The 15,303-nt window shown below is 38.2% G+C and overlaps 1 protein-coding gene across 1 annotated transcript; it reads right to left on the bottom strand.

The window, feature by feature from the left end:
- Window positions 1-973: 973 nt before the first annotated feature.
- On the bottom strand, window positions 974-15,088 carry LOC148344839 (focal adhesion kinase 1-like; the record flags this gene model as incomplete). Its single annotated transcript, XM_088325929.1, has 20 exons — window positions 974-1,178; window positions 1,293-1,382; window positions 1,479-1,579; window positions 1,784-1,899; window positions 1,981-2,081; window positions 2,171-2,255; window positions 3,696-3,793; window positions 4,468-4,488; window positions 5,168-5,224; window positions 5,660-5,677; window positions 7,636-7,706; window positions 7,885-7,915; window positions 8,190-8,307; window positions 8,788-8,895; window positions 9,889-9,966; window positions 11,215-11,355; window positions 12,488-12,542; window positions 12,623-12,685; window positions 12,795-12,874; window positions 15,001-15,088. Coding segments are annotated over 20 exons (1,725 nt in total), but the record flags the coding sequence as incomplete, so codon positions are not given.
- Window positions 15,089-15,303: the final 215 nt, after the last annotated feature.

Genomic DNA, 15,303 nt, shown 5'->3' on the forward strand with positions numbered 1-15,303 from the left:
GAATACATGAATCAGCATTTTGTCGGTTATGCATTGCATTAAAGTCAGATTATTAACGCAACTTGCCAGATGTACATCATTTTTTTTACAAAATGAATGCGATGTGCTTGACTACAGTCAAGTGGGACAGAAAACCATGAGATTATGAATACACATTTTTGCAGTTAAATAACACATGTTGGAATTTAAAAGTGAATCTTGTTGGATTAGAGAACTCATTAAAAGCATAGCATTCCCCCATTTTAGGGCTTGGAAATGGGGAAAAATGTGTGTGAGTAAATAATTGCAATATTCCTCTACTTAGTGCATTAATGTATGTGGGCAAAACTTGGAATTCTAGCGGGACTGGAAGTCATTGCCTGACAATACAGAAGTACAGTGACCCCTGCAGTCCAAAGGATGAAGAAAAATTAAGAAATGGTTTAGAAGAGGCTAGACTAGACTAAACTAAAATAGAATGGTCTTTGTTATATCAACGTTGTGAAACATTGAATGTAAAGAGATTAGGCATTGCACTCCAGGATAAAACATATAAAAATAAATATTTTGAAGAGAAAAAAGACAAAAGATTATCAGGATAAATAGACAAAAAAATCATTACAATGTAGTAATCACAAAAAAACTGGGCTAAGTTATAATGATAATAATGATAATAATAATAATAATAATAATGCAATGAAAAAGAATAGTGCATTGTAACATTAGTGCAATTAAGATAAGTGCACAAATGTAGCAGTTAAATGTGACCGTGGAGGGATGGATGAACTATGTCATGGGATTGTCAAAAATTTACTGAATTGAGTATGAATGAATACAGAAGTTTCCAAAATATTAAAATGAATGGAAATTGAACTGAGGAACTCGGTATTTTGAGTACTAAATGTGAAGATGGTAAATGGTAAAAAGATAAGTTCTGAAAATGATGAGTTGCTAATGATCTGCACATATTGAGTCCAAAAGGTGATATAAATACCTGAGCTGCGTTTTCAGTTCATTGAAGCGCGGCCTTTTGCTTGGATCGTACGACCAACACTTGGTCATCAAGCTGTACAGCGTAGGCGGGCACTGCGGAGGCATGGCGAGCCGTTCACCATTCTCAATCCTTCCAATGACATCATTGTTTTTTACACCTTGGAAAGGCTTGATGCCATACATCAAAATTTCCCACATACAGACACCTGAGTTAAGCCAGAGAAAGAAACAAAGACAATTAGAGTAAACAGTGAGCAAATTAATCTTGTTCAAATGTAAATCATTTTCAATTTTAGAATAGTGCATTAATCAGAACTTACCAAACATCCAAACATCACTGGCTGTTGTAAATCTTCTAAAGTTGATTGACTCAGGAGCCATCCATTTGATGGGAAGTTTACCCTTTGAGGCTGAGAGAGAAAAAAAAACATAAAACAAAGAAATTCTCTACCTATTGTGTGCAAGTTTCCAGTTGAGCGGGCCCAATAAAAAAGTGGCATTCTGACCTTTGTAGTAAGAGCTATCCTCCATGTACCGTGACAGACCAAAATCTCCCAGCTTCACACAGTCTACAGTTGATACTAGGACGTTCCGTGCCGCTATATCCCTAAATAAAAACGCATATATTGTTAGAGCAGTAAATGGCAATTATTTGGAATCTTCCAGTCCTATTTTGCCTCAAAGATTTAAATTTAAACTTAAGTGATTCAAAGCAGGACTGAAGTTTTTATTTGGTACGTAACACCCCCCCAAAATAGTCATTTAAAATAACTAAATAGGTTAAAAAAAAACTGCAGTTCAGGCAACACACCTGTGCACAAAGCGTTTACTCTCGAGGTAGGCCAAAGCTGTGCTGAGCTGGTAGGAGTACAGGATGAGTGTGGCCAGGTCTAGACTATACTTCCTCACTTGCAGGAAAGAACGCAACTACGCAAGCACAAATCAAAAAAACATTTTGAAGTAATGCCAACAATGACAAGTAATTGACAAACCTGTTAGTTATCTTACCTCTCCAAGTGTGCAAAGCTCCATGATGATCCAGACTGGATTCTCAGTAATAACGCCCATTAGCTTCACAATGTGAGGATGGTCAAACTGCCGCATGGTTACTTGACAAGGTGACAATATGACTTTTTAACAAAACATTCCTAACAACAAGTAACAACATCAACATTACACACACACTTTGAAAGCTTACGTGCTTCTTGGAGAAATTTCTCCCTAACGCTGTCTGATGTTGAGTTCTTACACGTCTTCACTGCCACAGACAATCCTGGGTTCTCCTGCAAGATACGAACACATCTAAATATTTTAAAGCGCTTTAATTACCAAATGGTATGAAGAAAGCCGTGTGTAAGTTGTGGTTATCATTATACATACACTGATTCTCCAAAGTCCAAATAAAAGTATTATGATAAAGTCCCATAAATATACTACTGTCAAATAAAAATTTTGTGTGGTGATCAAAAATAAAAAAAAAAAAATTCAAGGACTAACTGTAATTTTTTATTGCTTGTTTGCGATAGTGCATCCATCAACCGTCTTCCTGCTTTCTTTCCCAGCTTTACCATTCTACTAATATAACACCTGCCACACCTATATTAAATAGCCAATGAATTATGTTAATCTCAGAAGGCTGTCGACCGGACATGCAATTACCAATATTTCATGCTTATAATAATAATAATAATTTCCTTTGTATTGTCATTCTTTGTAACAATGTACACAGACTGAAATGTCGATACACCTGACCCGTTGTAGCGAGCCGATGCAGCCGCAGCCAACAGAGGGCGCCGCCATTTTACCAATGTTATAAGTCTTAGGTATGACTCGGCCGAGGCGCGAACCAGCGACCTCCCAGTCTCAAAGCGGGCGCCCTACCATCTAGGCTACTGAGCTGGTGTTGTTGTATTGTCTGTTGATACCCTTGCAACATCCATTGCAGCCTGGTCATCCTGGAAGAGGGATAACCTCGTTGAGGCCCTTCTCAAGGTTTCTTCATTTTCCTAATCCTGAGGTTTTTGAGTTTTTCCTTGCCCTCATGTAGGTTTTAGATCATGGTGTAATAGTATTCCGTAGTCTGTTCAGCCCGTTGAGATTTTGTGATTAAGGGCTATACAGATAAACATTACTTGACTTGAGGTTTCTTCTGGACATGTCCAAATCATTGCTCCATTCTTAATCCTCTAGTTTAAATCCTAACCATTCTATTCACTCCCAAAATAAAACCACATTCAAACCACTTTATTTCTAATGAATGTGATTGCAAATTTGCGTCCAATTCAAAAAATGTTGTCGCTAAAGACAAGAGGATCAAAAATTCACTGAGTGTGTCATGTTAATTTAATGGTTAAGGGATTCAGATTACTCTCTGAAAGAATCAAATTAACTGAAGACACGGCATCATTCAAAGTGGAGTGTACTGAAAAGAATGGGTAATAAAATCCTCCTTTGCCAAAAACTCTTTGAAATTTGTAGTACACAATTGTGTCCCTTGGTTCTGTTGTGAATGTCTGCAAGTGTCCAGAATAAAGGTCTTTTTGGTACAAAAATGACAAGGCACCAAACAATTACTCTATACAAGCTAGATAACCCGCTGTCTCATCTACATTAATGCCTTGCAGCATCTCATTCAATGACATTGCCCAACATATAAACTGCACAATAAATTTGATGTAAAATCAAACTTTACAATTTATACTAAGGCGTTTATGTATGCTTACCGGGCTGAGGTAGACTCCTTGGTGGACGTCCCCAAACTGTCCCTCACCTATGCAGCGCCCCAATTCAATGCATTCCCGTTGAATTTCATAGTCCTGTGCTGGATACACAATATATTGTGAACACAAGCACACACAGAGACAAGTGAAGACAATTGGAACCAAACATGCATATATCCACACACACAAACTAAGCTTGACAGAGCACAGTGCAGTGACTTGTCATTTGCACGTGATTACCAGTATCTGAGCAGATTATTCTATTGTACGCAGAAACGATATGTGGTGGTAACAGGTTTAACAGTGGATTATTTATCAAATAATTAATTTGCATGTCTACTCTGGCAAGCTTTGTAGCAGTCTGCATGCAACATCAGCATCAGCAATACAAACTGCGCAGGCCACAAATCGAACTTTAAATTCATGACATATCAAAAAAACTTTACACTGCATGTTTTTAATCAGGTGAAAAACACAAAACGATTGTGTAGCTGAGTAAGACATATTTGACCATTGCTGATTTCTATCAGATTAATTGCAAACATAAAAATACATTCCTTTACTATTCTTATATCCCAACGGATGACACAAAATGTTCCCTTGGAGTGATGATACAAATGTGAACAGAAAGAGAAGAGTTAGGGGTAACAGATAACAGTAAAAAAAATTCTTTCGTTCATTTACTGTTGCAGGCAAACAATGAAGGAAGATCACGAGCATCACCAAAAATCAAAGTATCACCACAACTAGTCAAATGGTATGTTTAAATTATTACCTTGATCTAGTCCATAGTATTCTAGGGAAATTGGTATTTGAATGATAGGAGAAAAAAATAACTAACTGTGAGAACAACAAAAAAACATACTTGGAATATTTCAGCAGTTGCTAAATTGAACCCCAAAGCCCACAAAAAAAAAATTGAGATGTCAAAACGTTCAATCGTAAGTATTAAGATGTAGGAAAGAGAGGTGCTGTTCTACACATCACACTTTACTAATCAACATACATTTTGATATATCCTGTCTAAGTATATACGGATATGCCCATTGTAAAAAGGTCAATTAGTGTTGAGGAAAATTCTTACTTCATGTCGTGAAAGAGAAATACTAATAATTTTGATGGGAAAAAGGATGTTTGAAAATGCCTATGCAAATACTAGAAATTAGAACATTTATAATTAAATTGATCAGAGTAAGCTACATCCACCGACTTTGAACCGTGAAAAAGTACAGCTATTAGTCAAGACGAGCTTTGAAAAGCTGTGGAAACATAGGAGTTATATCTGTGGAGCCTTATGGTGGGTTTAACTGTGACAACACTAAATCAGAAAGTCCTTGTAAATTATGTATGTAAAACTGCAGCAACACAGATTAAACCATCCATCATGCAATTTTAATCATCAAACAAGTTTGATCGAATCCACTAATTTAAGCATTATTTGTTCAAATAAACTGGGGTACTGTTGATTTACTTACTTGAAGGCATTGTGTAAGTGTCCTCCTCATCTATGATCTCAGCATAGTCATCAGTTTCTGTAGAGCCAAAAAGGTAAAATGACAAAAAGAATATTTGAGACAAAAATGACGACTCAGAAAGTTTTACAGAAAAAAAAATATCACCATAAAATGCAGTAGAGTACACGTTATTACATGAATTCTAAAAGACTGGACGAAATTACCTTTCCAAAGTAATGCCACCATATCCAACTGGGAGCACATACACGACATCTACTATTAAACTTAAGCAAGCACAAGAGACGAGGATAGAACATAGTGGTGTGTGGCGGTAAGAAGCAGACACAAAGAGGAAGAGGGAGAGGGTGGGATGGAAACGGCTGTTCTTTCCAGAATGTGTCAAAAAAACAGATTGAGTCATGAAGAAAGCGACATCACTTAAAGACACAGATAGATGCTTAAAACACATCCCAAAAACAGAAATAAAAATATAATATATATTATATTATTTACCATCGCCACTATTGTGCCCTGTAGAAGCCACATGCACCAAGAGATGCATACAAAGAAGGAAGGAGAGAAGTTCAGTAATTAGTATGCATGAACAGTTAGGACTGATCCGGAAAGTATTCACAGCGCTTCACTTTTTCCACATTTTGTTATGTTACAGCCTCATTCCAAATTGTATTAATTTAATCTCTTATCGCAAAATTCTACACAAAATACTCCATTATGACAATGTGAAAAAGTTTTTATTTTATTTTTTTTTAATTTATTAAAAATAGAAAACTAAGAAATCACATTTACATAAGTATTCACAGCCTTTGCTTAATACTTTGTTGATCCACCTTTTGCAGCAAATACAGCCTCAAGTCTTTTTGAATATGATCCCACAAGTTTAGCACACCTATCGTTAGGCAGTTTTGCCCATTCTTCTTTGCAATAAGTCTCAAGCTCAATCAGGTTGGATGGGAGACGTTTGTGCAAAGCATTTTCAGATCTCTCCAGAGATGTTCGATCAGATTCAAGTCTGGACTCTGGCGGGGCCACTCCAGGACATTCACGAAGTGGTTCTGAAGCCAATCTTTTGAGATCTTGGCTGTGTGCTTTGGGTCGTTGTCCTGCTGAAAAATGAACCTTCGCCCCAGCCTGAGGTCAAGAGCGCTCTGGAGCAGGTTTTCATCCAGGATATCTCTATATATTGCTGCATTCATTTTTCCTTCTATCCTGACTAGTCTGCCAGTTCCTGCTGCTGAAAAACATCCCCACAGCATGATGCTGCCACCACCATGCTTCACTGTAGGGATGGTATTGGCCTGGTGATGAGTGGTGCCTGGTTTCCTCCAAACATGGCGCCTGGCATTCACACCAAAGAGTTAAATTTTTGTCTCATCAGACCAGAGAATTTTGTTTCTCATGGTCTGAGAGTCATTCAGGTGCTTTTTGGTAAATTCCAGACGGGCTTCCATGTTCCTTTTACTAAGGAGTGGCTTTCGTCTGGCCACTCTACCATACAGGCCTGATTGGTGGATAGCTGCAGAGATGTTTGTCCTTCTAGAAGGCTCTCCTCTCTCCACAGAGGAACGCTGGAGCTCTGACAGAGTGACCATCGGGTTCTTGGTCACCTCCCTGACTAAGGCCCTTCTTCCCCGATCGCTCAGTTTAGAAGGCCGGCCAGCTCTAGGAACAGTCCTGGTGGTTCCAAATGTCTTCCATTTACGAATAATGGAGGCCACTGTGCTCATAGGGACGTTCAAAGCAGCAGAATTTTTTTTGTATCCTTCCCCAGATTTGTGCCTCAAGACAATCCTGTCTCGCAGGTCTACAGACAGTTCTTTTGACCTCATGCTTAGTGTTTGTGCTCTGACATGCACACTCAACTGTGGGACCTTATATAGACAGGTGTGTGGCTTTCCAAATCATGTCCAATCAACTGAATTTACTGCAGGTGGACTCCAATTAAGCTGTAGAAAGATCTCAAGGATGATCAGTGGAAAAAAGATACACATGAGCTCAATTTTTAGCTTCATGGCAAAGGCTGTGAATACTTATGTAAATGTGATTTCTTAGTTTTCTATTTTTAATAAATTCAAAAAAAGTAAGTAAGATTAAATTAATTTGGAATGAGGCTGTAACATAACAAAATGTGGAAAAAGTGAAGCGCTGTGAATACTTTCCGGATGCACTGTATATTCGCTTTAACATGGTCATTTCTTAGATGCTGCATACAAGGGAGCTAATCAAAGGTCAAAAAAACCTAGGAAACCTTAGGATGTCAAATCTGTGTGCCAGTGGCAGTCACTTAAGCCCCTCATGCAAACATATGGAGTGCAAAGGGAGACTTCACTGCAAACAAAGAGCAGGCTTCATGGGGGGAAACAGGCACTTGTGTGTCCTCAAAGGCTTCAGCCATTCAATAGTCATTCAGAGCATTAAAGTTAACAGAATCTGACACAGAGTGAAAAAGAAGGCCAAAATATATCTTCTACCTGAGACACAAACCGCTCTGGTTCGTACACCGTCTATCCGCTTTTCCATTCGCCTTTCGTGATTTGAAACTCTGCATCAGACAAATAAATGCAATATAACACCCTGTCATGCATTGGAAAAAATCATGAGGACGATGGAATAAAAAACTTTGGATCAGAGATTTTCTATTTGCTAAATATTGTATGATTCAAATGTGTTATTATTAGAGTTTAATTTTGGACACAGCATTTCAAAGTTTCCCTACTTACTTTGGGATGGATGGTAACGCTCTATCGCCTTCTGCAAAACAAAAACAAAAACCGTGGTGAGGGCTAGCATGTGAATGTCAAAAGCGTTTGTAGTTATTTTTAGAAAAAGTCAAAAGCGAGGAGCATTTTCAAAGTGACAAGCATCTTCATCCGAAAGCAAATTCAATTATCTGGTTGCGTGACTGAATAGTCATGCTGTAATTGACAGTATTTAAACAAATGTTCATTCATATTTACCCTGCACATAAGGCAACTAATGCAAATACATTAGGTCTAATATAGCTGCAAGTGGGAGTGTCTCCTACCCTTGTGGACTCTGACAATGAAAGAGTGGCTCGTTGAGGAGAAAAGCCGACAGTAGCCGTCAATCAAATCAGCCATGTTTTCTGCTGTGGTCAAGGATGCTGTGGTGACTGTGAGAGGCTGCCAAAAGCAAAAACACACACACACACACACACACACACACACACACACACACACACACACACACACACACACACACACACACACACACAAACGCACACACCCACAGTCTAATGAGCAAGTCAATGCATTACTGACATTGAACAGTTCACATATAAACACATCCATTTTTAAATTTGCTACAACGTGGTAACCACATGTTTCTGAGCTCGCACATCCATTATGCAACACGTCCACTAGTAGCATACGCATGCTGATTTTGTCTACATCTTTAGTCGGAAACAGTGTCACGACAAGGTAATATGAAAAGTAATGATTCAGAAACATGTGATGATGGTAACACGAAAAGGTTCTTCTGAAGGACGCACTGTCATTGTAAATCTCTTTAAAAAAACAGTCTTTGATCATTCCAGTGTGACACCACGATGGATGACAAGCATATAAATGAGAGTATGTGTGTGTGGTCAAGTGTTTAGTCACCTCTGGGGCTCCGGCAACATTGAGCTGCAGCATGCCTTTCCTGTCCTTTTCTTCCAAAGGTGAATACTGGATGGACTGAACCTGGTTGAAGTTTGCTAGGTGGGTAGGCTATAGAAGTAAAGATAAATGATATCTAATTGTCATTAAATGTTTATTTTAAATGACCCAAAAGCAATCTGAAACATGCCATTTGTACATTCAAGAGAAACCGGTAGAGGGCGGTGTTGTGAAATACTAGAATTAAGTGTATCAAAGGCTAGGTTCACATTGCAAGGAAATCGTATTTTGTTGCATGGACACGATCTGTATCCAATCTGTCTAAATAGCAAAAATCAGATTTCTCACACCAGACCTAATTCACATTTATATGTCGTCTTAAATCCAATCCATATCTGATCTTTTGGAATGCGACTTCTGGGTGAACGTGCAAGGCTCATTACTGTGACCTGCACATCATCGCGATGCAGGAGGAAGCGTAGAACTCAATAAACATGGGTGACAAAAACACGGACAGCATTCAATGGAGGAAAGGTGAGGTTTTGGATTTAAATATTATTTGGGGGGACAAATCTGTTCAGCCTTTGGTGCCAAAATACGTTTCAAATTGCTATATACGCTACGCTGTTAGCATCCATGAGTACTTCCTCAAACAATGAGCACGTTGCGTGTGACGTCACGCATCATTTGCACGTTCAAACAAAAGACGCAAAAAAGTCAAACGACATCGCATACCATTCGCATCTAGTTCAAATTGTGAAAGATCTCACAGATATCACAGAAAAATCTGAATTCAGCATTAAGCTCTGCAGCGTGCACCGAGCCAAAGTCAATCAAATCAAGTCGGAAGTTGAATTTTTTAACCAACTTTTTGAAGTTCACGTTCTTATTTTGTTGCGCCGACACATTACATAATTTATTGATGAGGCAAATTACGTTTGGCATGAAACATGTCATTTGATACTAATCCACATGATCAAATCATGAGGAACTTGGTCGTGGACGTATGAGGAGTTGAGACTACAGGACCATAAAAATCAAATAGGGCAATGTATAATGGTTAATAAAGCTTCATTCTAAGTTACAATTTATGTGAATACTCACCGTTGAGCCCTTGTCAGTGAGGTAGCTGATTCCTTCCTCTGGTCCGATTGCTAACTCTACTGATATTACCCAGCTAGACTGAAAATAGAAAAGAAAAAAAACTGATATACTTTCTCTATATTTTATCCCATGTTGCTTTACGAAGATGTGCCTCGTCAAAGGAAAAAGAAAATACAATGTTGTGTTTGTTCCTTTTTGAACACACTGAAAACATTCGAAAGTCACGTTTTTCACTAGCAAAATCTATGGAAAAATATTTAAAATGATAAAATGAAATATTTAAAATTAAAGTTAAAATGCCTTTTTTGATACAAAGAGGTCCCAATATAATTTATAGGTTATATTTATTTGTGTGGTTGTACTGTGTAGAAATTGCACAACTATTTAAATTTAAAATATGTTTAAGACTCACCATATTTAACTAAGGGATTCTCTACTAAATGGAGGTCTGCCATGGGCTGCAGATTGTGTCCCAGTTACAGTACACGAGCAAAACCGTGTGTGACTAGACCATTGCCTCTTGGCCAAATAGTGATGACCCAATATTCAGAGAACTCTAATTTTAGTGTCACAGTAGTGTCAAGACACTATTCCGTTCCATGTCAAGAAATACAGTTCTTATAAAGAGAGGAAAGAAAAAGTTTGGTCTTTAAATAAAACATTTTCAACAATGTTTTTTTATGAAACAGTATTCAAGATCTATGCATTAATCACACTTGCCAACTTATATGATATCAGCTAATAATATATGCCAATTTGGATAATTTCTAAAAGTTATTCTACTTAATATCTTATCTTTGCATATGACAGTAGTGAAGCTGTTTCATTGTAAAACTGGAACACTTTGAAAACAGGAACAAGCTTAAAGCAGGGTGGACCACAATATTTAACAATTGCCTAACCAAAAGGCAATGTATACTATATTAAAGACAGTTTACAAACCCCAAGGATTTACCAACTCGTAGCAAATGGCAAGGAGACTCGATTTAAAACATGTATAAACTTAAATGGCTTTAAACTTGTCGAGTTTTAGGCTGAAATGTTTAAATGCTGGACCCTGATGTGTAGAAACAACCACCATCCTATAGAAAACTGGCATCTTGCAACTTGCATCAATACATCGCTACCACTTCATTGAGAGTGTAGGACAGATCATCCGAAAATCAACTGACTGTTTGGTTGAAGTAAGCAATTAACCTGACAGCATTCCACACTGATAGAGACTGTAAATAAATTCCGGGCTCTTACATGATAGAGCTGGGAAACGTGTGAATGACCTTCACAGCTTATCGAACAGGGAACAATATTAACAGAAAAGTGGCTTACCCCTAATGCACATTTGAAGCACTCTTTATCAAAGTGGTAGATGGGAGAGATGATCTCGAAAAACTTGTGGATGCTCTGCTCATCATTGAGGTTGGCAAACTGTTTGAATGTCTGTTGGATATGCTTACGAAGTGTTTTTGCCTAGACGAAAAAAAGATTTAAGATAGACAAACATTAAAAATAAAAATAGGTGTCATCCTCCAAAGAAATAATGCCCAGTAATTTTTTAATGCACATTGACAACATGGTGTGCAAATGTCATGCTTTCAGGCATCCATCAAGCAATCTAACATCTATTAAACCAAACAACACTTCCAATTTGGTTCCTTAAAGCCATGGAAAATCTTTCTTCACAATTAAACTTAATAATTTCCACGCCTTTAAAGTGACCCATGATTGTAACCCCTAATCTAACATCAAAAAGGAATCGCAACCACATGCACAAGTTACATTTTCTGGCTCGACTGTACTGTATGCAAAGTACCAATGCCTCAATCCCAAAATACAAGGTTCTCACTCCGTCGGATAGAACTGAATGTGTTTGGACTTGACCACCATCAGTCCACTAAGATGATAGCACAGAAAAGAGTGGGCATATTCGATGACTCTATTTTCTGTTCAATTCCAATTCTACTCATATTTACATCCATCCATCTTCTGCACCACGTATCCTCAATAGGGTCAGGGGGATGCTAGAGCCCGTCCGAACTATCTTTGGGCAGTGAGACACCCTCGTTGATTGTCAGCCAGTCAGAGGGCACACAGAGACAGACAATTCGCTCGCTCATTTACGCCTAAGGATAATTTGGAGAGGCCAATAAACCTGACATGCATGTTTTTGGAATGTGGAAGGAAACCGGAGTGGTAGGAGGAAACCCACTCAGGCACGGGGAGAACATGCAAACTCTGCAAGAGAGATTGCGGTTGCTGGAATTGAACCCTGGACCAGGGACTGCGCATCTATCCGCTGTGCAGCCCTATTAATATCTACAAAGAGATCTATTTCAGTTGATGTCAGGCAAAAGATAAGACTACACGACTCACTGGTTTTCAGACGATCTGCATTAATGCTGACTACACAGAAGTCTGGTTAGGGAACAGCTACATGCACCAAGAAGTACGTGGCTCATGCTGTTCTATGTTTGATTTCCAAAAGTTACTAAAATATGTTTTTTGTTAACATACATCTATACAAACAAGCCAGCCAACGTGGTTATGACAATAAGCAAAGACATTCCTGCAGTATTGATTTTTGATCAGTTTTAATCTTTACCTTTAGAGATTCCAAAAGGCTTTTAGGGAAGAACCTTCTCAAACCAACATCTTTCCTAAAAAAAATAATAGCAAAAAATACACATTAAGATGGGTGAATACTCACAAAAACACGTTATAAATAAATAAATGTTACTCTAGAAGTTCGTAGTTGGATTTCTTGTCAAGGGCATTTCCCGGCATCTCTCTGAAGAAGCGCCTGCAAAGTCCAAGGATGACTGGGGTTAGAATCAACAGCAAACGAGAAAAAATACTTTCCAAGAAAAGGGAGCAGGAACAAGTTGTGATAACACAAACCATTCTTTTACCTTATTTCTAGACAGCCTAATTTCAAAGCTACTTCTTGATCGACTTGATCAGCGATATGTTGCATGTAGTCACTCTTTACCTGTTAAGACAAAATGTGACAGCAGACAAATTTAAGTCTGTGCAGTAATATTTTAGAAAAAAAATGTATAGCTTGATGAATTGCTAAAATTACGTGATAGTAATTAAAAATTGGATTTGGTTAAATTTGAGAAATTTAATAAGGTTTGCTGCTATAAACAAATCATTGCAAACTTAAATTTAAACTATGGATTTCAGAGTACAAGGAAAACAGTTCCTTTAAAAGTCAAATGCATTTTAATTCTTGTGTAAGGTATACTTGCTGGGGTTAATTAGGAGAGAATTAGGGGAATGCATACATACAGTGCATCCGGAAAGTATTCACAGCGCTTCACTTTTTCCACATTTTGTTATGTTACAGCCTCATTCCAAATTGTATCAATTTAATCTCTTATCTCAAAATTCTACACTAAATACTCCATTATGACAATGTGAAAACATTTTTTTTTTTTTTTACTTTTTTTGAATTTATTAAAAATAGAAAACTAAGAGATCACATTTACATAAGTATTCACAGCCTTTGCCATGAAGCTCAAAATTGAGCTCAGGTGCATCTTTTTTCCACTGATCATCCTTGAGATCTTTCTACATCTTAATTGGAGTCCACCTGCAGTAAATTCAGTTGATTGGACATGATATGGAAAGGCACACACCTATCTATATAAGATCCCACAGTTAAGTGTGCATGTCAGAGCACAGACACCAAGCATGAAGTCAAAAGAACTGTCTGTAGACCTGCGAGACAGGATTGTCTTGAGGCACAAATCTGGGGAAGAATACCGAAAAATTTCTGCTGCTTTGAAGGTCCCAATGAGCACAGTGGCCTCCATTATTCGTAAATAGAAGACATTTGGAACCACCAGGACTCTTCCTAGAGCTGGCCGGCCTTCTAAACTCAGCGATCGGGGAAGAAGGGCCTTAGTCAGGGTGGTGACCAAGAACCCGATGGTCACTCTGTCAGAGCTCCAGCGTTCCTCTGTGGAGAGAGGAGAGCCTTCCAGAAGGACAACCATCTCAGCAGCAATCCACCAATCAGGCCTGTATGGTAGAGTGGCCAGACGAAAGCCACTCCTTAGTAAAAGGAACATGGAAGCCCGTCTGGAATTTGCCAAAAAGCACCTGAATGACTCTCAAACCATGAGAAACAAAATTCTCTGGTCTGATGAGACAAAGATTGAACTCTTTGGTGTGAATGCCAGGCGCCATGTTTGTAGGAAACCAGGCACCGCTCTTCACCAGGCCAATACTATCCCTACAGTGAAGCATGGTGGTGGCAGCATCATGCTGTGGGGATGTTTTTCAGCAGCAGGAACTGGCAGACTAGTCAGGATAGAAGGAAAAATGAATGCAGCAATATATAGAGATATCCTGGATGAAAACCTGTTCCAGAGCGCTCTTGATCTCAGGCTGGGGCAAAGGTTCATTTTTCAGCAGGACAATGACCCAAAGCACACAGCCAAGATCTCAAAAGATTGGCTTCAGAACCACTCCATGAATGTCCTGGAGTGTCCGAGCCAGAGTCCAGACTTGAATCCGATCGAACATCTCTGGAGAGATCTGAAAATGGCTGTGCACAAACGTCTCCCATCCAACCTGATTGAGCTTAAGACTTATTGCAAAGAAGAATGGGCAAAACTGCCTAAAGATAGGTGTGCTAAACTTGTGGGATCATATTCAAAAAGACTTGAGGCTGTATTTGCTGCCAAAGGTGGATCAACAAAGTATTAAGCAAAGGCTGTGAATACTTATGTAAATGTGATTTCTTAGTTTTCTATTTTTAATGAATTAAAAAAACAAAAAACTTTTTCACATTGTCATAATGGAGTATTTTGTGTAGAATTTTGAGATAAGAGATTAAATTAATACAATTTGGAATGAGGCTGTAACATAACAAAATGTGGAAAAAGTGAAGCGCTGTGAATACTTTCCGGATGCACTGTACATATTGCTTCTCAAAATCAGAAAGTTGAAAATAAAATCATAAATTGCTGCACAAAGAAAACATTTAGAACTTAGGAGAGGTCAAGTGAAAAGGAAAAGTGAGTAGGAGCAACATTTGCTGTGTAGACTTCAAGAATAACTTAAACTACTATACTTAGGTTTATGTGCTTCTTCTATGTTTTATACCTGGTGATAGAGATAGTTGAGTGAAGGTTTGTCTTCTGAGAAATGACTGAGGTAACCTTTAGGGAAGTAGCGCATCCGGAGCTCATACCTGAGAATGAAAGAGTGTAAACACTTAAATGCATTGTACTAGGGCTGCAACTAAGAATTATTTTGATAATCAATGAATCGGTAAAATGCACAGTTACATCTCAAAAAATGTACAAGTCCAAGCAAAGAGTAACAGGTGGTTTCAAATTTTATACAACAAAGGTCGTAAACAGTAATTCAACTACATCTTGTAAAAGTCAAAAAATTATATAATAG

The sequence above is a fragment of the Urocampus carinirostris genome, unplaced genomic scaffold, assembly GCF_059441175.1.
Source record: "Urocampus carinirostris isolate Australia breed hairy pipefish unplaced genomic scaffold, RoL_Ucar_1.0 HiC_scaffold_258, whole genome shotgun sequence".
NCBI classification, from domain to species: domain Eukaryota; kingdom Metazoa; phylum Chordata; class Actinopteri; order Syngnathiformes; family Syngnathidae; genus Urocampus; species Urocampus carinirostris.